Genomic DNA, 23,257 nt, shown 5'->3' with positions numbered 1-23,257 from the left:
ATTTGCTGGCATATGGTATGCATCTCCTTGACAGCATCATCTTTCAAGATTTTAAACAACTCAGCTGGGATCCCATCATCTCCTGCTGCCTTGTTATTATTATTCATTCAACTTCATTCCTCAGGATGTCTGGTTCTAATTCATTCACCACACTGTCAAAGCTATCCTCTATACTGTTATCCTTCCTTTACAGATCTTCTGTGTATTTTCACCACCTTTTCTTGATCTCTTCAGCTTTTGTTAGGTCCTTGCCATCTTTGTTTTTGATCATGCCCATTTCTGCCTGAAATTTACCTCTGATGTTTCTAATTTTCTGGAAGAGGTCTCTTGTCCTTCCTATTCTATTGTCTTCTTCCACTTCCATGCATTACTTGTTTAAAAATAGTTCCTTGTCCCTTCTGGCTAACCTCTGGAATTGTTCGTTTAATTGTATATTCTTGCCACCTTTTCTTGATCTCTTCAGCTTTTGTTAGGTCCTTGCCATCTTTGTTTTTGATCATGCCCATATGTGCAGATTTGATAAATGTGAATTTGATATATGTGGGTATGAATGAATCATATGGAAGATGAATGAATGAAACCTAATAATTTGGACAAACCATTTAATAATATTAAGGCCTGCAATTAATTGTAATTAAAACCTGCTAATGAGAGGTGAAATAGTGGACCTGCCTGCTAACTGTAATAAGAACTGTGGCAGTAATAAGAGAAATGTTTACATCTGTCAACATTTGCTAACTTTATGAACTTTTGGGGCAGAGACAATGGCTCTTTTTAAGTTAAGGATGTTAAGAAGGAAGTCAACACAAGACTTATCTTTGCAACACAAATCAAGAAGAATTAACATCTGGTCCAGTAAACTAAGATGAAGCCAGGATGTAAGACATCTATCATTCATTTACAACTTTGGGACAACATCAGCAAAATATTGCTATATAAGTGACCTTATGACAATCCAGAAATTGTGGCAGACCAGAGGAGTTTAGCTCACCTGCTAAGCTCTGCTCCATGGGAAGGACAGAGATAGTGTATGCTTTTGGGAGTGGCAGATATGGAATGGAACAAAGTCTGTAACTTGCTCCTTTTTTCAAGGGAAGAGGAAGATATGCATTTTGGAGTCATGAAATGTGTTGCAGGGAGTCAGTTCTGCTGTATGGAAACAGGTGTTCAAACCTTGGCATTGTTCTTAGGGGAAAGAGGATACATTTTGGCGTTTTGGAGTTTTGGCATTTTGATGTTTTGGAACTATGTGTTGGCAGGCTACAGGAATGCAGGTCCTGCCCTAAGCAGGTGCTTCTCAAAGGAGAGAGAAAAGGACATGGTAATATTTGGATGTGTGCATGAGGATGAATGCATGTACATGTGTGTGAATGCTGAGTAAAAATGTAACCTCCCGTTATCTCTTTGTTAGTCAATGTAAGTAGGTTGTGAATCCAATGTAGTCTCATAGAATCTTATGTGTCTATATGTCTGTATGTCTAATGTTGTTCTTTGTTATTTTGTAAAAGTTCTGATATACCCCCTCACACTGAAATTTCATTAAAAGAACACCCCTTGCAAAACCCTCCCTAAATGCCCTAAAAACAACAGAAAATTTACAGGCCTCCTGGAATGTAACAATGATATGCCAGAAAGGGGGGGGGGATTGCTCCTGGTCCCCCTCCCTAGCCTCCTGATGCATCATTGGTACTAAGAGGTCTGCAGTTTTCTGTTGTTTTTAAAGCTTTTAGGCAGGGTTTTGGGGAGGGGGTGGGTGCCCTTTTCACTTCTCCAGGCTCATAGGGCCTGAAGAGCAGATTGGGCTGTGGGGGCAGACTACTGGGACTGCTTCCGCAGTCCCAGTAGTCTGTCCCCACAGGGCCCATACCCCATGAGAAATGGGCCTTTCAGGAAAGTCTGGATCTAATTGAGTATCTCCTGCCAACCTAGCAGTTCGAAAACATGCAAATGTGAGTAGATAAATAGGTACCGCTCTGGCGGGAAGATAACAGCGCTCCATGCAGTCATACCGGCCACATGACTTTGGAGGTGTCTATGGACAACACAGGCTCTTCGGCTTAGAAATGGAGATGAGTACCAACCCCCAGAGTCAGACATGACTGGACTTAACGTCAGGGGAGACCTTTACCTTAACTGAGTATCTTAATAAATTGGGACAAAGCAGAGTTTTCCTGCTTTGTCTCAATTTACTTTACTTTTACCTGAGGTGTTATTTGGATGCCTCATGTAAAAATCCAACATGTCCTGCATTTTGGGCTGTCTGGAAGGGCCCTCAAATAGCCATCTCACCAGAGGAATGCAGCCAGCCCAAGGGGAACTTCAGCCCACCCACTTCTCCCTTTACAAACTTCTGTTTGCTAATTTGTCCCCACTGAAAGTTTTGTTTTCTGTTTAATTATGTAGTACTTACTTTGAAAGCAATTGTTACACTCCAGAAACTTTGTTTTTGTGACTGAGGGTAGTACTATATTTTCCTTCAGCCTAAGCACTTCATTTGTAATTTTCCTTAAAGAAAATATGCCTTTTTAAACTTTTCAATGTGTAGACCGCAAAAACAAACTTTTTGAAGTTTGATTAACATTTTCCACATTTCTACGACAGAACTAATTACAAAATGACATTTATAACCCAGTGACAAAAATCATGTTACATAGGGCCATTCTATACAAGCATCAATCCCAGGAGGAATTGGTATATCCCTGCTAAGACTGAGGCCCCACACCCAATCCAAAGAACCAGGATTGCATTGAGAATTGAATCCCAGTATTGCAGAAACAGTCCTGGGAGTTCATCCCCAGAGGGCCCACACCTGGGCCCCCTCTACACATCTGTATTAAATCCACATTATCTGCTTTGAACTGGATTATATGGCAGTGCAGACTAAGATAATCCAGTTCAAATTTGATAATGTGGATTTTCTGTTTTGATAACCAGGATTATCTGACAGTGTAGAAGGGGCTCTGGGAAAATCCAGACCTTACATTAAGGTCCGGATCTCTCCATGTGTCAAATTAAATCAGAGTAAGTTCTGCAAACAACTTTATGCTTGTTGCCTTGATTGTCTGTATGTAAAGCTGCTTTGCTTCAGTTTTCTTAATATTAAAATATTAATTTGGGTTTACCTGCAGCGTTAATTTTATGCCCGTGATAGTGCCTGTGTTTTGGGCCCATAGGGAATTAAATGATATTTCTTCATAAAACCACTGCATCTGTTCCTCTACAATTTAGCAGTCTTAATTTATAAAACAGCAAAAAATTATTCTGTAAACATAAAAATGGATTCTGCCAACATTTTCAAAGGTTATGAATGCTTCCTTTAATTTTTTTTAATAAAAGAAAGGAAATCTATTTCTCTTAGTTTTGGAAGACATAATCCCTTAATAATACAGTAGAGTCTCACTTATCCAACATAAATGGGCCGGCAGAATGTTGGATAAGCGAATATGTTGGATAATAAGGAGGCATTAAGGAAAAGCCTATTAAACATCAAATTAGGTTATGATTTTACAAATTAAGCACCAAAACATCATGTTATACAACAAATTTGACAGAAAAAGTAGTTCAATACGCAGTAATGCTATTTGGTAATTACCGTATTTACGAATTTAGCACCAAAATATCATGATGTATTGGAAATATTGACTACAAAAATGTGTTGGATAATCCAGGATGTTGGATACGTGAGACTCTACTGTAATACTAAGCAGTTTGGGACCAGACTATTTGACAAATTGCATCCCCATATATAAACCTGTTTGGGCACTGCGATCAGCCGAGGGGGCCCTGCTCTCGGCCCTACTCCCTTCTCAAGCACGGTTGGTGGGAACAAGAGAGGGGGCATTCTCTGTGGTTGCCCCATCCCTCTGGAAAGTCCTCCCTAAAGAAAAGTTGGCCATTTTGGGTGTGTGTACCAGGTGTGGTGCAGTACTGTCTGGATGGGGGTGAACTACTGCAACTTCCAGATTCCTGGGGCAATTGCCCCGAAATATCTATCAGAATCCACAGCAGGCAATATTCAGTCTGTGTGCCTAGTTTGGTCTAGATTCGTTATTGGCTGGGTTCAGTGGTCTTTGGATGGAGGTGAACTACAACTCCCAAAATCAAGGCCCCTTCCCACAAATATCTGCAGTATGTTCAGTAGGTCATGAGGCTTCTCTGTGTGAAGTGTGGTCCTAGTGCATTGTCGGTGGGGGGTCAGTGTTTATATGGCTGCAGGTGAACTATAACTCCCCTTTTCCCAAACTTGTCCAATATTTTGTATTGGTTATGGGGGCTCTGTGTGCCAAGTGTGATGCTGATTCATTTTAGGTGAACTATAAACCCCAGTACCTTCTACTCCTCAACTTCCAGCCCAGTTCCCCTCAAAACCCACCAGTAGTCAAATCTGGGCATATCGGGTCTGCATGGCAAGTTTGGCCGAGAGCCATCATTATTTGGGTTAATAGCATTCTGGGTGTAGGTGAACTACAACTCCTCTATATTCCTCAGTAGGAGTGACAGTGCTCTGACCTGATGAAGAGTGAACTACAACTTCCACCATGTGGAGTCAATCCCTAAACTCCTCCAGTAAGTTTAGTTGCAGCTCAGTTCTGCTCTGTTTGTTATGCAGAGAGATTGGAAAGGAAAGGGCAGTGGGCGGGGCCATGCAAATTCCACAGCAATGGAGAACCCTGGGATGCCTGCCTGTGGTGGAAGAAAAAGCAAAATCTAGGATGAAATGGTCCCCAAACAAAAGCATTCCATGGGTGGTGGGCTGTAGTGTTTGGGAAGGACATTGGCAGGAGTTGGGCTGCATGTTCATGGCGCTCGCTGTAACCGTAATGTCAGTGGAAAAGAGTGACTTGTTAGATTCTTAACCCTGGGAAGTATAGCCTGTTTGTGGAGGCCGGAGGCTGTCTGTGTGAGCAGACATCCATGCCACATACGCACATACAGGTTTTTGCTTTTATTATGGATTTAGATAGATTTTAGATTTAGATTAGATTAGATAGATTAGATTTAGATTAGATAGATTTAGATTTAGATTAGATTAGATATATAATATATATACAGTATATAAGTATACATAATATAAGTATATACAATACTAATGTACTAACAAATAGGTTTATGTAATAGTTTTCTAAGAATGGTTTGATAATTAAAAGAAACAACCAAACAGAAACAACCAAGAAAAGCAGAAAAAGAAAGAAGATAACCAACAGGAATCAAAGATCTAACATACGAAGACATGATTAATAGGTTTAAAGGGCATAGAAGAAACACAGACTTTCCAAAAATTTTAGTAGTGTAAACAATTAATGTTAGTATAATAGAGACCAAAAACTGAATGTAATGCAATATATTGTTATAAAAGGCCCCTTACCTGCCCCCATCACCACCCGCCTTTTTAGATTATTTATTAGACATTTGTTAAAATCTATGAAACTAATATATTAAATTACTAAAACTAACGTGAATAAATCCTGCCTTCCCTCCTTACCTCCCTATTACAGATTGTGGAATTTAAAAAAAAAAAAACTGGGAAAACATTGCAAAATACCTGGAACCAACTGTATGAGTTTGTGTCCTGTGATGGGCTATGCTGGTAGCTGTTTTTTAAATGTATAGAAATGCTGATTTTATTGCATGTGATGAAGTAAGTCTTTTTTTTGGAAATTACTGCTTGAGAATATTTGCTCAGACCATCTTTCTGAGACTGCTTTGAAGTGCTTTGAATGCAATAAGCTCCACACTCACTGTTCTCTGGCTGAGCCACTATTTGGTCCGAACCCTCCAATGCTGAGAATCATCTAATTTCTGAAACCTGGATGCATCCTTTGGTACTCCCTACAGCCACAAAATATCCATGCAGGGGTGGGATGATGAGCAACTGTTTTCAGACAGCTGGATGTATGAGTAGCTGCTCCCACCTCTCCCCAGCATAATGGCAGAGTATTTCCATGACAGAGAAGCAAGAAAAGGACAAGTCTCATGGAGAGGGAAGCTGTCCTCAGATACCATTCAAAGAGAAAGAAAAGGAAGTGGAAACAGATAATTTGTGAAGTAGAAATAGAACAGGCAAGCCAGTCTGTACAGCATATTCCTAGAGATAGACTAGATTGCCACTGGCAGAAGACTTGGAAAGTATCTGACTGAGCATGGGCTAGGGCCTTTCTTAAGGCCTACTGTGTGGCAGTGAGGGAATCCAGGAAAGTGTTCTGGACTGCCTGTATTGCATCTGCAACAAATAGACCTGCAGAGTTTTTTCAGTTTTTTCAGGTAGTCAGGGAACTCCTTCATCCTAGTGATCTGGAGGAGACCCCTGACCACTCGACAACTCGAAATGATGAGTTCACCCATCACTTTGCAGATAAAGTTGCTTGGATACATTCCGACTTGACACACCAGTCTTATATCAGTACCAAGGGTTGTGCCTAAGGCACTAGTCTGTCCTGTTTTGATGGATGTGTTTCTGCATGTTCAGCCTGATGATGTGGACAAGATTTTTGGAGCTGTGAGAGTGACCACATGTGTTCTAGACCCTTGCCCTTCCTGACTTATCAAACTTGCCAGCGGGGGATTAGCTGAGTGGTTCATGAAGATTATAAATGCCTCATTGGAGCAGGGACAACATCCTTCAAGCCTCAAAAAGGCAATAATAAGACCAATTTTGAAGAAGGCATCCCTGGATTCTTTGATGCTAAACAACTATCGGCAAATTTCTAATCTCTCCTTTTTGGGCAAGGTTCTGAAGTGAGTGGTGGCTTCTCAACTCCAGGAATTCTTGGTTGATAATGATTATCTTGATCCATCACATTCTGGTTTTAGGCCTGGACACGGAACAGAAACAGCTTTGGTTGCCTTGGTGAATGACCTCTGCAAAGAGCTAGACAGGGGGAGTGTGACCTTATTGATTCTTTTGGATATATCAGCGGCTTTCGATACCATCTGGGGAGACTCTCTGAAATGGATCTTGGGGACATTGCACTGCAGTGGCTCTGCTCCTTCCTGGAGGATCGCACCCAGTTGGTGGAGCTGATGGACACCTGCTTGGATCACTGGCCACTGACCTGTGGGGTCCCACAAGGTTTCATTCTATCCCCCATGCTTTTCTATACCTACATGAAACTGCTGGGTGAGTTCATCCAGAGTTTTGGAGTTCAGTGCCATCTATACACAGATGACACACAACTCTCCTACATCTTTTCACAAAAATCCAGCAAAGAGCAGGTCAGTTGAAACTGGCTAGAGGGAAATGTCCTGCAAATTTTCCAGTAATGTGATCCCCTGCCTCTTGATCAGAAATAAGATAGCATAATCCCATTTGGTGCAGATGCTTCCTCAGCTCTCCCTCTCAGAGAACAAGCAAGGATTTTCTAGTACTTGTGCAATGTGAAAGTTTTACGTTATAATGGGTGAGAAAAGGCAGGAAGAGAGGCAAGGGAACTGAAGAAGAAGAAGAGAGGAGGAGAGGGGAAGGGTTGTCTGTCTAATAAACCCTGGTTTATGAACAAAAAAGCAGGATTATAGCAAACATTAAGGCACATGATGCTGTCAGAATGCTTTTTTCATTTCCATAACACATCAACAAGAAAAATAAGCACTAGAAACACAACAAAAGCAATTCTGCATTATAGTGTGCAGTTTTGTGTGCAGTTTGAAAAGAACAGGTGCTATACCTGAAAATCTCTAGAAGTTGGAAGAGATTCTTTGAGATCAATACTTAACAAACAAAAAAAAGCTGGAGTTGAGAAACTTTCATCTCATTTCTGAATCTTCTGCTACTGGTGGAATAATGAATCCCTTCTATAGCACTGTTTACAGCTTCAGTCTGCCCTGCAGATCTTAACTGTATTTCAACCGGGAGCACTTGTGGAGAGCTGTTTGAGAATCATCACTTGCCTTCTCCAACAGTGCCACTTACTGCCAGCCTGAGAAGGTGCAATATTTCACTTACCACTTCATCACATTAGACAGGGAAGTGTGTGGCAGAGGACAGCAGAGAAGAGCGCAATCTTACTCTGTTTTTTTTAAATGAAACAGATGTTTTCTTTACCTTTTATCACACTGTTAAATGTCTCCACATTTCCTTTGTGTATTACTTCACAGTATTATTATTTCACTACAGCTGCTGAAGAAGCAGAAGTAGATCAGTTCTATGAGGATCTGCAGCACCTACTGGATAATACACCAAAAAGAGACATTATTTTCATTACAGGAGATTAGAATGCTAAAGTGGACCGTCAAATGACAACTGGGATCACCGGGATCATAGGCAAGCATGGTTTGGGACAACAAAATGAAGCAGGACGTAGGCTGATAGAATTTTGCCAGGAAAACTCATTGTGCATAACAAACACTCTCTTCCAACATCCAAAAAGACGGCTTTATACATGGACTTCACCAGATGGTCAACACCGAAATCAGATTGACTACATCCTTTGCAGCCAAAGGTGGCAGACATCCATCCAGTCGGTGAAAACAAGACCTGAAGCTGACTGTAGTTCAGATCATGAACTTCTTATTGCACAATTTAGAATCAGACTAAAGAGATTGGGGAAAATAGACCAGTTAGATATGATCTCACAAATATTCCCAGTGAATTTGCAGTGGAGGTGAAGAATAGATTTCAGGGACTAGATTTAATAAACAGAGTCCCAAAAGAACTATGGACAGAAGTTCACAACATTGTTCAGGAGGCAGCAACAAAGTATGTCCCAAAGAAAAAGAAAACCAAGAAGGCAAGATGGTTGTCTGCTGAGACACTGGAAGTAGCCCAAGAAAGAAGGAAGGCGAAAGGAAAAAGTGATGGGGGAGATATGCCCAATTAAATGCAAAATTCCAGAGGTTAGCCAGGAGAGACAAGGAACTATTTTTAAACAAGCAATGCATGGAAGTGGAAGAGGACAATAGAATAGGAAGGACAAGAGATCTCTTCCAGAAAATTAGAAACATCGGAGGTAAATTTCAGGCAAAAATGGGCATGATCAAAAACAAAGATGGCAAGGACCTAACAAAAGCTGAAGAGATCAAGAAAAGGTGGTGAAAATATACAGAAGATCTGTATAGGAAGGATAATAATATAGAGGATAGCTTTGACGGTGTGGTGAATGAATTAGAACCAGACATCCTGAGGAGTAAGATTTAATGGGCCTTAAGAAGCATTGCTAATAACAAGGCAGCAGGAGACGACGGAATCCCATCAGAGTTGTTTAAAATCTTGAAAGATGATGCTGTCAAGGTAATGCATGCCATATGCCAGCAAATATAGAAAACACAAGAAAGGTGGCGAAGTGAGTTAAAGCACTGAGCTGCTGAACTTGCAGACTGAAAGGTCCCGGGTTCAAATCCCAAGAGCAGAGTGAGCACCCGCTGTTAGCTCCAGCTTCTGCCAACCTAGCAGTTCAAAAACATGCCAATGTGAGTAGATCAATAGGTACCGCTCCAGCGGGAAGGTAACGGCGCTTCATGTAGTCATGCTGGCCACATGACCTTGGAGGTCCTACGGACAACGCCGGCTCTTCGGCTTAGAAATGGAGATGAGCACCAACCCCCAGAGTCAGACATGACTGGACTTAACATCAGCAGAAACCTTTACCTTACCTTATTAAAAAAAAAAAAAGGGAAACGCTAAAGAATGCTCAAACTTTCGTACAGTAGCATTATTTCACATGCCAGTAAGGTAATGCTCAAGATCCTACAAGGTAAGTAGGATTGTTGGTATTGTGTGCCTTCAAGTCATTTCAGACTTTGGGTGAGGCGAAGTCTAAAACTAAGAGCGGGGGCCAGGTAAATGACCTTGGAGGGCCGCATCCGGCCCCTGGGCCTTAGTTTGGGGACCCCTGGTCTAAAACATCATAAGGGTTATGTTCCTTCCTACAGCCTTTTCAGTGCTGTCCAGAGACCACATGATTGTACTTTTAAATAATCAAATGTGAGCCCATTTTAAAGGAGATCAACAAGGATAACATTGTTTGTGTCGAATAGTAACCCTTCTCAAGATTCTTCACAGCCCTATAATAATAATAATAATAATAATAATAATAATAATAATAATAATAATAATAATAATACTTTATTTATACCCCGCCACCATCTCCCCAACGGGGACTCGGGGCGGCTTACATGGGGCCATGCCCAGAACAATACAATATAACAGAATATAATAGAACAACAAATCATAGCACATTAAACAACACAATAAAAGAAAATATACACTACATTAAACAAGATCAAAAGAACAATAAAACCATGGGCGGGCCACATGAACACTAGATTAAAACTCGAGGTGAGAAAGGAAGTAGGAGTAAAAACCACAGAGGACAGAGTCATAAAGTGACGGTGCGATATGGAGGACAAATATTGAAGGAAAGCAGCAAAAGGGATGTATGTAGTGATTACTCTCCAAAGGCACAACGGAAGAGCCATGTTTTCAGGTCTTTCTTAAAGGCTGCTAGTGTGGGGGCTTGCCTAATCTCACCGGGCAATGAGTTCCACAATCGGGGGGCCACAGCAGAGAAGGCCCTCTCCCTTGTTCCCACAAGGCAGGCCTGAGATATTGGCAGTGGCGACAGGAGAGCCTCCCCTGACGATCGAAGGGATCGGGCAGGTTTATGATAGGAGATACGGTCACGAAGGTAGGTGCGTCCCAAACCGTTTAGGGCTTTATAGGTGATGGTCTGCACCTTGAATTGGGACCGGAAAATAAACGGCAGTCAATGGAGCTCCTTGAACAAGGGAGTGGATCTCACCCTGTAACTCGCCCCAGTTATTAGTATGTGGTTAATCTCAAGTCCTTCCCATGCCATGAAAGTCCACCAGTCATAAATACATTTTCTGTGGAATGTAATCCAAGATCAATTTAATTGAAATATGTAGCCTTACAAAAGAAGGTTTGGAAGATAAAGTAATAAGAGAAGCAAAACGCAATCCAGAAAAAGAATGTGTCACAAGATGAAGTCAGATAACTGATGACTGCAATCACAAGAACGGCTCAGACTCACATGCTGAAATGAAAAATCTTTGAAGATGGCTTTTGGGGGATTGAAATGTAAGAAACATCACTTCAAGCAAATGTCCATGCAAGCTTCTTAATGTTTAAAAGTTGGACACTGCTTACAAGACTTTCCCCACTAGATGTCTCCAGAGAAATGCATTTAACAACTGTTCAAAAATTACTGAGGGAAATCAATCTGAATTCTCACAATCTGGATTAACATTTCTTTGAAGGGTGGCTTTTATTTTGTTTCTTACAAGGTCACTTCTTTCACACACACAAAAATGTGCTGCTATTGGTTCATTGAAAGAAGACTGGGGTGAGGTTTGAAAATTGTCAGTACATTTTGTGAGAAATAGGCTTAATGGGAGTAAAGATAATGGGTTCCCTCCATTTTCATTTTGACTGTGTATGGTAACAAGTTGAAGATCTAAAATGCTTGGGACCAAAAGTGTTTTGAATTGGAGAGAGGGGTGGATTTTGAAATACAGTTTTTTGAAAACATTGCTTACTCCTGTTGCTGATTCTAGGGCTCGATGCAGGCAACACTCATAGAAGAATTCGAACGACACTCTCTCTCCCACTTCAAAATATATTTGTGAGGTGAAAGGCCCACATTGGTTGACCCATGCATTTCTAGCAAAGCATGGATTTGATTGTAAGGACAATGAGCACATAGTTGGTGCAGTAAAGGGGGGAAACACTAATTTTAAAAACCCCACTAATATTTAACCTAAGAGAACATCTCTCTAGGAGTCTCTAGCTCTTCTGTGCAATTATAGTCATCTGCTGCCAGAAACACGCTTAAGGGTCTATAAATGCCTAGGGAAGTGTCCTTCTAAAAATCTATGTCCTCCAGCACGATTGTACGATGGAAGTTGACCTTCAAGTTGCACTGGAGGATCGAGAGATTCCTAGACAGAACATATTAATCAAATATGTGAATAATCAAATCCACAAAAATAAAACATCAAATGTGGAGAGACAAGTGTAATCTATTTATTTAACATGCTTTGAACTAGAACAGTGATGGCCAACCTTGACACGCGTGTCAGTACTGACATGCCTAGCCTTTTTTGCTGACGCGCTGCTGCCTGCAGATTGATTGGATGACTATGTCTTTTGTGGCCAAATTTGGTGTGATTTGGTCCAGTGGTTTTGTTGTTTACTCCATGAGAATTATGCACATTACATATATATTTTATATGTTTATATATATGTTTTTACTGTTGCTTTTATTGTTGCTTTTATTGTTGCTTTTATTGTTTGTATTGTTATTTTAAAGCCAAATGTATTGTTTTAATCTATTTTTGTAAACCGCTCCGAGCCAAACCGGGAGTAGCGGTATATAAGTTTAATAATATATATATATATATATATATATATATATATATATATATATATGCATATATATATGTATAATTCTATTATTGTAGTATATTATCATATTATTACTATTATATTATTAATTATTCATGACTACATTGAAACTAGAATAGAGAGAAATCAACGTGGAAACTGCAAGAGGTACCATAGATTGTTGTACATGGAAATAAGGGTAGTAAATAGTTTTTGATTTACTAAATACAGTTATATATTACAATTATACATTTTTGTTATTTAAACTATACATATTAAAAATTATGTTTTTTCTCTCTCGAAGTGACACACCACCCAAGTCATGCTAGGTTTTTTGGTGAATTTTGACACACCAAGTGCAAAAGCTTGCCCGTCATTGAACTAGAACATGAAATGTCAGGTTTGAAAAATAATTGCATAATGTAAATTTTTAATCAGAATGCAATCTCCAGAAAGATTAAAACACTTTTTTTGCATATACGTCTTCATATAAAGAGATGGCAAAATATTGAAATGTTGAAATGGTCCTATCTGCTTGACACTATGAGATCCTGGGAATTATAGTTTGGTGAGGCACTGGCATTCTTTGACAGAGAAGGGTAAAGACCTTGTAAAACTACAACCCCCTTGATTCCAGAGCATTGAGCTATAGCAGTGAAAGTGGTGTCAGATTGCAGTTAATGTATCATACTACATTCATTCTGCAATGATACACCATAATACATTTGCATCCTTCTTCTTTTTCTTCTTTTTCAAATTTAACAATTTTTCTGCTCCACAAACTCTCAGCTAGAGTACATTTTCAAAGACATTACACATTACCTTTCTTAAGAGCAGAGCAACACGGTGCATTTACTCAGAGCTGTAGCCAGCTTTTTTTGGGGGGGAGGTGAAAATTCCAGGGGGGGTTGAACCCCTAACACCCCCCCCCCTCGCTACAGACCTGTCAATATCTGCTTGAGATAGTGCCTGGGGGGACTCTTAATTTTTTGCATCTCATAAACTTAGCATGGGGATTCTCCTGAAACAGCAGGCCTTGGTGTTTTGTGGCACATGACCAACAGAGATATATTCAACCAGTGGTCACCTCGACCCTCCCAGGAAAATCTCCTGTACGTACTGGGCCCTAGGGAGGTACACCTGGAAGCTACAAGGCATAGAGCCTTTTCGACCTATGCTCCAATTCTGTGGAACTCATTGCCTCCATATGTTAGAGCAATGTCGGAATTGCAACCTTTTGTAAAAGCGCTCAACACTTGGCTGTTTGGTTGTGCATTTAAGTAAATCAGATCTAATTTGCCAAATAGTCACTGTTCAATGTTTTTATGTTGAATGTTTTTATATTGTGGAATGATATTTTAAATTTGTAAGTCGCTCGGAGCACTCTGGTGGAGAGCGACTAATTAAGAAATAAAGTGAAGTGAAGTGAAGTGAAGTGAACCTGGGGAATTTGAATCTAATAAGTTCACTAAAGCATAGTTTTACCTTCAGCATGAATTGTTGAATCTTCAAAGTTAGATAAAATCACTTTAAAATGTTCACATTTTTAAAATGTTATTAGTCCATCAACAAGTTAATTCCAAATGCTGCTTTCAGAATGAGAGTAGTATGAATCACCCTGCTATATGAAGGAATTATTTTTTTAGTGAGGGCTTTAACATTTTAGTTTTCCCACACAAAAGTCCTATCATTTTGGGAATAGTTGAGTGCTCCCATGTGAGGATAAAATCCCATGCTTGCTATGGAGGCTGGTTGAGGGAAGATGAGGTCAAGACAGAGAATCTCATAGATATTTGGGACCTTATCAGATGCAGGGAGAGGAGCGTCTTCTCCCCACTTCTCTACGATGCTGGAACCGAATCCCATGAAGCCCATCACATGATGCAGGATTACTTCCAGCAGGAGTCCGTGGAGCTCCATTGCAGTAGCATTGTAGCAGCGGAGTCAGATGTTTACCCAACTCCTCATTAAAGAAGGGAAGAGAAGACGAAAAGGAAGCGGGGACAAATGGGGAAGCGATGTGGGAAGAGAGAACAGACCCTGACAGGAAGGAACAGAACCTGATGGTTCCCTCTGCTGTCCCACCGCTTTACCACTGCCCATTCGATAAGGTCTTAAGTCAGCAGCATCCCCTGGGACTTTTAGAAACCTTGACAATCTTGTTTATATAGTTCGCATATATACATTGATCAGAATGGATGTCAAACTACCAAGGGCAGGAGACAGCGTATTCCTAGCTGATATCGCATGCTCATTTCACCATGTTGAATATAGATTTTACTGATTTTGGGTTTTTTAATCTATTTTGCAACATGGCTATTTCCTTTTTCAGCCATCATAATTTTTAGTACGATGTGCAAAAATGAGATTCATTGGAAGATGACATTATGCTCAGAATTGCGTGCTCAACGTTCAAACTTTATTTGTAAATTTGGCCCCCTTTACCACTCATAGCTATGAATAGTTTAATGACAAATATATGTTTGGATCCATCCTACTAAGATTTAGGCCAATATGAATGTCTAAACACATGAAGACAAAACAGTTAGATGGCAACAAGATTAAAGTTGTTTCTAGTTTTCTGAAATACATACTATGATCTACCCAATCCTTAATGTATGAATTTCTCTCCACATGTGCAAAACTCCCAGTTGTAACTTATTTTATCTTTCCCATTAGTAGAACACCTACATGTAAGTAAGTAAGTAAGTAAGGGACTCAGGGCGGTTTCCAATATAAAATCAGCATAAAACATTATACAATAAAACACTGAAAACACTATAAAACGCTTTAAGAATTAAAAACAAAAACAAAACATAACAATTGACTAAAACAATCTCATAAGCAGAAGGAATATAATCACTCAAATAACATATGAATCTGCAAAGAAAAAAGAAGAAAAAAGACCACTGGGATGGAGGAAATATATCGTATTTTTTTCCCATGTCAGGAATAATTTGAGAAACTGCAAGTCATTTCTGTTGTGAGAGAATTGGCTGTCTGCAAGGATATTGCCCAGGGGATGCCCAAATGTTTTGATGTTTTACCATCCTTGTGGGAGACTTCTCTCATGTCCCCACATGGAGCTGGAGTTGATAGAGGGAGCTCATCGTGCTCTCCCCGAGTTGGATTTGAACCAGTAACCTTCAAGTCGGCAATCCAACCTTCAAGTCAACAGTCCTGCCAGCACAAGGGGTTAATCCACTGCACCACTAGGGGCTCCACTATTTCAATAAACCATTTGGGGTGTGGACAGTAATAAAATTTCAATAAACCATGGATTTTATATGGCACTGGAGAAGGGTGTCTGGGATGCAAACCAAATGTTTTTGTCCACAACTTCCACTACTGCCTGGAGGCCGTGTCTGAGTGAAGCACAGAAAAAAAAAATCTCTTTGTTGCCCTCTCAGAGCCTACCACTATGATTGGTTCATCTACATACCCTTGTTTCTTACCATGAGAGGAGAGCTGCAATGGTAGGAAAGAAACTTGGCTCACTCTTTCAGACAGAGAGAATGGGAATCATAGAATCATAGAATCATAGAATCATAGAATAGTAGAGTTGGAAGAGACCACATGGGCCATCTAGTCCAACCCCCTGCTAAGAAGCAGGAAATCGCATTCAAAGCACCCCCGACAGATGGCCATCCAGCCTCTGCTTAAAAGCCTCCAAGGAAGGAGCCTCCACCACGGCCCCGGGGAGAGAGTTCCACTGTCGAACAGCCCTCACAGTGAGGAAGTTCTTCCTGATGTTCAGGTGGAATCTCCTTTCCTGTAGTTTGAAGCCATTGTTCCGTGTCCTAGTCTGCAGGGCAGCAGAAAACAAGCTTGCTCCCTCTTCCCTATGACTTCCCTTCACGTATTTGTACATGGCTATCATGTCTCCTCTCAGCCTTCTCTTCTGCAGGCTAAACATGCCCAGCTCTTTAAGCCGCTCCTCATAGGGCTTGTTCTCCAGACCCTTAATCATTTTAGTCACAAAGATGTTCCTTTGTGGCCAATTGGAAGCAAGGTTGCCTGTAGAAATGAGCACAAAGTTATGTGAGTGCCAGATAATGCCCTGAAGACAATGATTCTGAGGAAGCAGAGTAAAGAACCTTCTGCTTTGGCTTCATGCATCAGATTAGGAGGAATCTTCATAATCTCATACACACAGTGAAATAAGTTCCTTGTGACCTGAAAGTCTCTCTGAATTAGCATAAAAATTATGTTAGTTCTTCTGACACTCATCTTCTCCATTACACATATCCCTTTTATTTGTAGTCCTGCATTTCTTTTAGCAATAACTCTTTACATCTTAGAATATGTCTACATGTTTTTGTCAGTTTTGGAAAAGACACATGCATATATGCATTAGTGTTGAAAATCGAGGAGGTTTTCCATGTTTAATGCCCCCTTCATATATTCCCCACACATAGAAATTAAAATGTCAGGGAGAATTCAAGGCTGAAAAATCTTTCAATGTGAGCTTTCTGTGTGCAGGATACAGTATATCACACACTCTCCTTTAGTCTGAAGTAGTGTTATTCTGGAAATGTTTTACCTAGATTCTACTAAATACATACTGTATGCTTTAACGGCCTTTCTAGTGCTGTAGGTTTTGATATGTAAGGGATTTTTGTACCTGTGAAAGAGCAGTACAGTAGAGTCTCACTTATCCAACATTCGGTTATCCAACGTTCTGGATTATCCAATGCATTTTTGTAGTCAATGTTTTCAATACACCGTGATATTTTGGTGCTAAATTCGTAAATACAGCAATTACTACATAGCATTACTGCATATTGAACTACTTTTTTTGCCAAATTTGTTGTATAACATGATGTTTTGGTGCTTAATTTGTAAAATCATAACCTAATTTGATGTTTAATAGGCTCCTCCTTAATCTCTCCTTATTATCCAACATATTCGCTTATCCAACGTTCTGCCAGCCCGTTTATGTTGGATAAGTGAGACTCTACTGTACCTAGATTCTACTGAATACATAATGGCCTTTAACGGCCTTTCTAGTGCTGTAGTTTTTAATATGTAAGGGATTTTTGTACCTGTGAAAGAGCAGTAATTCATATTTGATCCATAGTAAGGGAATCCAGAAATGCATTTATGTCCTCTTTATTTTTATTTTTATTTTGTGTGTGTGTCAGGAGCAACTTGAGAAACTACAAGTCGCTTCTGGTGTGAGAGAATTGGCCATCTGCAAGGACGTTGCCTGAGGGATGCCTGGATGTTATGATGTTTTTACCATCCTTTTGGGATGTCCCCGCATAGAACTGGAGCTGATAGAGGGAACTCATCCGCACTCTACCCGGGTTAGATTCAAACTGGTAACCTTCAAGTCAGCAACCCAACCTTCAAGTCCTCAGTCCTGCCGGCACAAGGGTTTAACCCACTGTGTCACCGGGGACTCCTCTTTATTGCCCATTTAGGAAAAGTTGGCCAGTTGCTCTTCTTCCACATGAAGAATGAGCCTGGAACCATAAATTTTAATCAAGTACTCATAAAAAATACCATAAAGATTGTGCCAGTTGCCTTCACAATATAAAGAAGGCCTTGCAATAGTTACAATAACCCAGTCCCTCCAACTGCTTAAATAATCACTTAAGGTGTGATGTGTGTGACGCCTCCAGAAATATATAGGGAAAGGGGGAAGACAATCCCAGAACAGAGTTTCTTTATGTTCCACATTTATGCAGGGGCTGGTGAAATAGTGTCTGCTGTTTCCTCTTCTTATGAGGGTGGTTCAAAGTCTCAGGTTAATACATTTTCCCCTCCCACTGTGCTGTAGCATGTATATAAACATTGAGCTCTCTTGAGCCCCTTGCCAGTTCTCTTCTCAGACTAGTCCAGGAGACAGGAGAGAGGGAGAGAGAGAGAGAGGCAAAAGGAATGGAACTCCTTTGGGTTGCTGCAGTCAGCATTTGTTTCCTATCAGCTTTTCATCCTGCAGAATTTGCCACTGCTCATTATGACAAGATTTTGAGCCACAGTCGGATCAGGGCACGTGAACAAGGGTAAGTCTGGATTTTATTTCCTACCTAAGTATTCACAACCTATAGTCTAAATTCAACTTCCTTCAAACACCAAAGCTTTGTTTAGCTATAGTAAATTGTTACAAATGCCTTTTATGTGCTCTTGCTGCTCTACCAAACTTTTAGTGAAAAAAAATGCAAGGTTAGAATTTGTTAATCAGTTCAAATGGTTTAAAACAGCCATGAACAAAAAATACATCTTTTCACTTCTGTTGTGGGGATGTTATAGGAGGTCCTAGACTGTGCCAGGACATATCAGAGCTCAGCTCTACATATGGTTTTAATGCAAGAACTCCATCCCAGAGCATATTTATTTATTTATTTATTTATTATTCAAACTTATATGCCGCCACTCCCCCAGGGCTCGGGGTGGCTTACAAGAACAGGCTAAAATCAACAATTTAAAAACATCTTTAAAACATCTTTAAAAACATCTTTAAAACATCCTAAAAGCACCTTTTAAAACATCAATAACAGAACTCAAAAGCCTGCCGAAACATATGAAATGGGATGAGATGCATGTGCCTCCTGGCAAAGCAGAATATGTATCCCACATTGTGGAGTGAGTAAGATGCATTGGTCATTTACCAAATAGTAATCCTTTTATGTTATCCAAACTTAGTTAGTGGCTCGGGCTGTGGCACAGGCTGGAGAGCAGCTGCAATGAATCACTGCAATGAATCACTCTGACCAGGAGGTCATGAGTTCGAGGCCCGCTCGGAGCCATGTTTGTCTTGTCTTTGTTCTATGTTAAAAGGCATTGAATGTTTGCCTATATGTGTAATGTGATCCGCCCTGAGTCCCCTTCGGGGTGAGAAGGGCGGAATATAAATGCTGTAACTAAAATAAATAAATAATTAGTGGTCAGTCAGTTAACTAGGCACCTTCCCCAAACATACTGTATGCTCAGAAAGCCTGACACATGAAACTCCTTCCTTCCTTCCTTTCACATTGGTTAATTATGAATTTATGCCAAATGTTTATGAACTATTGTGCCAAATACAGTAAAAAAATTAAAAAGCATGCTTGAATAATTTTGTTCATTCTAAGCTGGTTAATTAGACTATATAAAGCGAGCCTAGAACCCCAGGTCTTGGCGGTGGTCAGGGCAGCTTTTGCACAATTAAAACTTGTGCACCAGTTGCGCCTATATCTTGGGAAGTCGGACTTGGCCACAGTGGTCCACGCTCTTGTTACACTCCACATAGATTACTGCAACATGCTCTAGGTGGGGTTGCCTTTGAAGACTTAAATTGGTCCAAAAGGCAGCAACCAGGCTGCTCACCGGAGCAATGTACAGGGAGTACACAACTTCCTTGCTGCGCCAGCTCCAATGGCTGCCAATCTGTTACCGAGCAAAATTCAAAGTGCTGGCTTTAGCCTATAAAGCCCTAAATGGTTCCAGCCCAGTCTACCTATCCGAACATATCTCCCCCTATGAACCGCCTCGGAGCTTAAGATAGTCTGGGGAGGCCCTGCTCTCGGTCCCGTCTGCTTCGCAAGTGCGGCTGACGGGGAAGAGAGACAGGACTTTCTCAGTGGTGGCCCCTTGGATGTGGAACTCCCTCCCCAGCGACATTAGATCAGCCTCCTCCCTTCTAGCCTTCAGAAGATCAGGCTCTGGGATCAAGCTTTCAGTGATTAATACAGTGCAATAGACTTGAAATTATGTATAATTAATAACAGAACAGCCTTGGACTATGACTTTCAGATGATGTGATTTCAATATTGAATGTAATGTTTTAAATGTTTAATAGTATTGATTCTAATTTAATTGATTTTAAGCCTCTGTTTGTATGTATTTTAAGGCATCTAATAATTGCCATATGTAAGCCATCTTGAGTCCCCTCCAGGGTAGAGAAAGGCAGGATAGAAATAAGGTAAATACATAAATGCACAAATACATAAATATTAATGACAAAAAGGAAGTAAATTATATTTTTCAAACTATATATCGCTATATATAAAAGGGTAATGGAATCACGGCACCGGACAAAACAACTAAACTAAACGCCCCACAACCTCGAAAATTGACAGCACAACCTCTCATCCATGCCTCTACATTCATACAACAAAAAGAAAAGAAAAATAAAGTCCTAGCCACAGCAACGTGTGGCCGGGCACAGCTAGTACCTATTTAAAACAGGCTGTCTTGCTATTCTATATTAGGTGCAATAACAGAAAACATTGCATGTCATAATAAAGCAACACATTGTGCAAAAAGTTGAACCGTGTCTCGCCATTTTCTCTTTTGGTTATGGGGTTATTTATTTGTGTGCTGTTGTGATATCCCAAATGGTAACAATGAAAACAAGCTAGCATTTACCTTTCCTGTAAGACACTCCTCCCCACACACATACACACACAACTTCAGTTACAAAGCAAAATGACACCTCTTTGGGTGTCAAAGGGGGAAATGGTTGATTCAACCTCACCCGATTTGTTACCATTTCTAATGCAGAAGCCAGTAGATTTTACATGGTAAAGGCACAGATTGGATACAAACTATCATTTATGAAAGGCATGAAAACAATACTGTTTTCACACTACACACATAACTACAATTCTACTATAACTGCCATGGCGATATCCTTTGGATTCCAGGTTGTGGCAGTTGAAGGGAGAGTTGTAACATTTATTTATAAATACTGTTAATATTTAATTCTATTTTGATGTTTGTATATTTTCAAATTGCATTGTATTGGTTTCACTGTAAACTACCATGGCAATTACAATGGAATCATAGTGTTATAGTTATAGTGCACTGAATGGAGCCCCAGATCTCAAGAGCTCTAAGAACGATGCCAGGAACTGTCTGGCCTTTTGGCTGAGGAAAGTACAATATTTTATGAGAGAACTGAAGATGGAATTGCTTAATCCTCCTCTCTCCTGTGTGTTGCTTGATTATTTTTACAGACTTTTGAAACACTACCAACTGCCACCAGCCCACTATTCCAAAACATGGGAGCAAAGGATTGTGTGATTATCTTGCCCCCTATGAGCAGCTGGGATTCACATATGGAGCTAATGAGACTTGATTGCTGGAAAAGTTTTGTGAATGACATAAATGGAAAATTATAAATGGCTGTTTGAACTATTATGTTCAACAGAAACCAGATGCTTCTGTGCCAATAAAATCCCTACCATACTGTTCCTACCTCTATAAAAGAAATGTGTCTGTCTCCAATATTGGATATTCAGATATGAATAATCAGCCATTAACCTGGATATTGGAAACATTTAGAAAGTGAAAGAATTCCCAAGCAAGATTCAGGCTATTATTTATGTTGAGAGACAAGCCGAATTTGCACAACAAACCCTTAGGGAACAAGGATTAAGTCTATGGTCATACACAATTAGAGCTACCAAATGTGGTTATGTTGATTTAATCACATTTGGACCCAATATTCATTTTTCCGCTGGAAAAATCTTGTAAGACTTCTCTGTCCAAGTAATCTTTCTTACATTTGACTTGTAGTTGTCTGGAGTCCCATGCAACTTTTAAAGCCAAGTTGTTTCTTAGGAAATAGACTCTGGTTATAGTTAAAGATAGAGGAGACATTTGTTCAATGTTTCATCAAATAACACACCAAATTTGGACTTCAATAAACCATAAATGAATGGAAACAGATTTAGTATGGTATGGCCTCTATATCTGAAGGGATAAATTCCCAAACTTTATTTATTTATTTATTTATTATTTATTTATTACATCACTTCTACCCCGCCCTTCTCACGCATCAGGGGACTCAGGGCAGTTTACAATATAAACATATACATCAAAAAAACAGTTTACATCAGATTTAAAAGTCTTTCAAACTTAAAAAATTACAATAAAATTTAAATATACATTAAAAACCTGCATAATTGTACATTTAAATAAACATTTAATGCTTTTCAATGGGGCACCCCACAAGGAAAGGCATGACCACAAAACTCACAAAGGCAGGACAGGCTTAAAAAAATAAGCAATTGTTTATATTCTTTGTGCAAAGAAAACAAAACAGGAAGTGGAAATGCAGAGGGGGGGAGGAAGGAGGGGGGAGTACCTTCAAGGGCTCAGTATATACAGACAGACAGACATATACATATACATTATTATTTAAACTTATATGCTGCCACTCCCCTAGGGCTCGGGGCGGCTTACAAGAAAGGCTAAAATCTAACAATTTAAAAACATCTTTAAAATATCTTTTAAAAAAATCTTGAAAACACTCCCCCAGGGCTTGGAGTGGCTTACAAAAACAGCTAAAATCTAATCAATTTAAAAACAGCAATAGCGGAGATCAAAAGCCTGCTGAAACAGGTGTGTCTTACATGGAAATGTGAAATTACAAACAATAGTAAACCGTATTGAAATAGGGTGCCAAGAATGCCGCAGAGTCATGATGGAGGACCAAGAAAATATCTAGCAAGACATATTTTGCCAAATGTGGATAAATGAAACTATGGGCACAAGTCCTGCAGATATGGGCATCATACTGTATTTACATTTTCCAGAATTTTTGATACTATTTTCTCTGAAAAACAGTTCATACAAAAATATATACATTAGAGGAAAATGCAGACACAAGATACATAACTAGTGGGAAATATGCAGGAAAATGTGTTTGTATTAAAACGACATACAAATTACATGATATTGTAAAAGTTCGCTTGCCAAAACACACACATTGATAAACAGTATACAAAGAAATATATATTGAGAGAAAGTGTGAAAAATAAATATTTTAGAGGATATATATATATATATATATATATATATATATATATATATAAAGGGTAAAGGTTTCCCCTGACGTTAAGTCCAGTCGTGACCGACTCTAAGGGGTTGGTACTCATCTCCATTTCTAAGCCGAAGAGCCGGTGTTGTCCATAGACACTTCTAAGG

The 23,257-nt window shown here is 39.8% G+C and overlaps 1 protein-coding gene across 12 annotated transcripts in view; it reads left to right on the top strand.

The window, feature by feature from the left end:
* The first annotated feature begins 18,147 nt into the window (after positions 1-18,147).
* postn (periostin) overlaps positions 18,148-23,257 on the top strand; it is an 83,496-nt gene continuing 78,386 nt past the window's right edge. For 8 of the 12 annotated variants that reach the window (XM_008103843.3, XM_008103839.3, XM_016991169.2 and 5 more), the window contains exon 1: positions 18,148-18,348. In XM_008103843.3, coding sequence (XP_008102050.1) covers positions 18,224-18,348 — 125 coding nt within the window. In that variant the 5' untranslated portion in view covers positions 18,148-18,223. The remainder of the gene's footprint in view (positions 18,349-23,257) is intronic. The other 4 variants (XM_008103844.3, XM_062971376.1, XM_008103842.3 and 1 more) reach the window with 1 other exon arrangement.

Source organism: Anolis carolinensis, chromosome 2 (genome assembly GCF_035594765.1).
Source record: "Anolis carolinensis isolate JA03-04 chromosome 2, rAnoCar3.1.pri, whole genome shotgun sequence".
NCBI classification, from domain to species: Eukaryota; Metazoa; Chordata; class Lepidosauria; order Squamata; family Dactyloidae; genus Anolis; species Anolis carolinensis.
The sequence above is the reverse complement of the archived record's forward strand: the minus strand, read 5'-3'. Positions and strand labels throughout refer to the sequence as shown.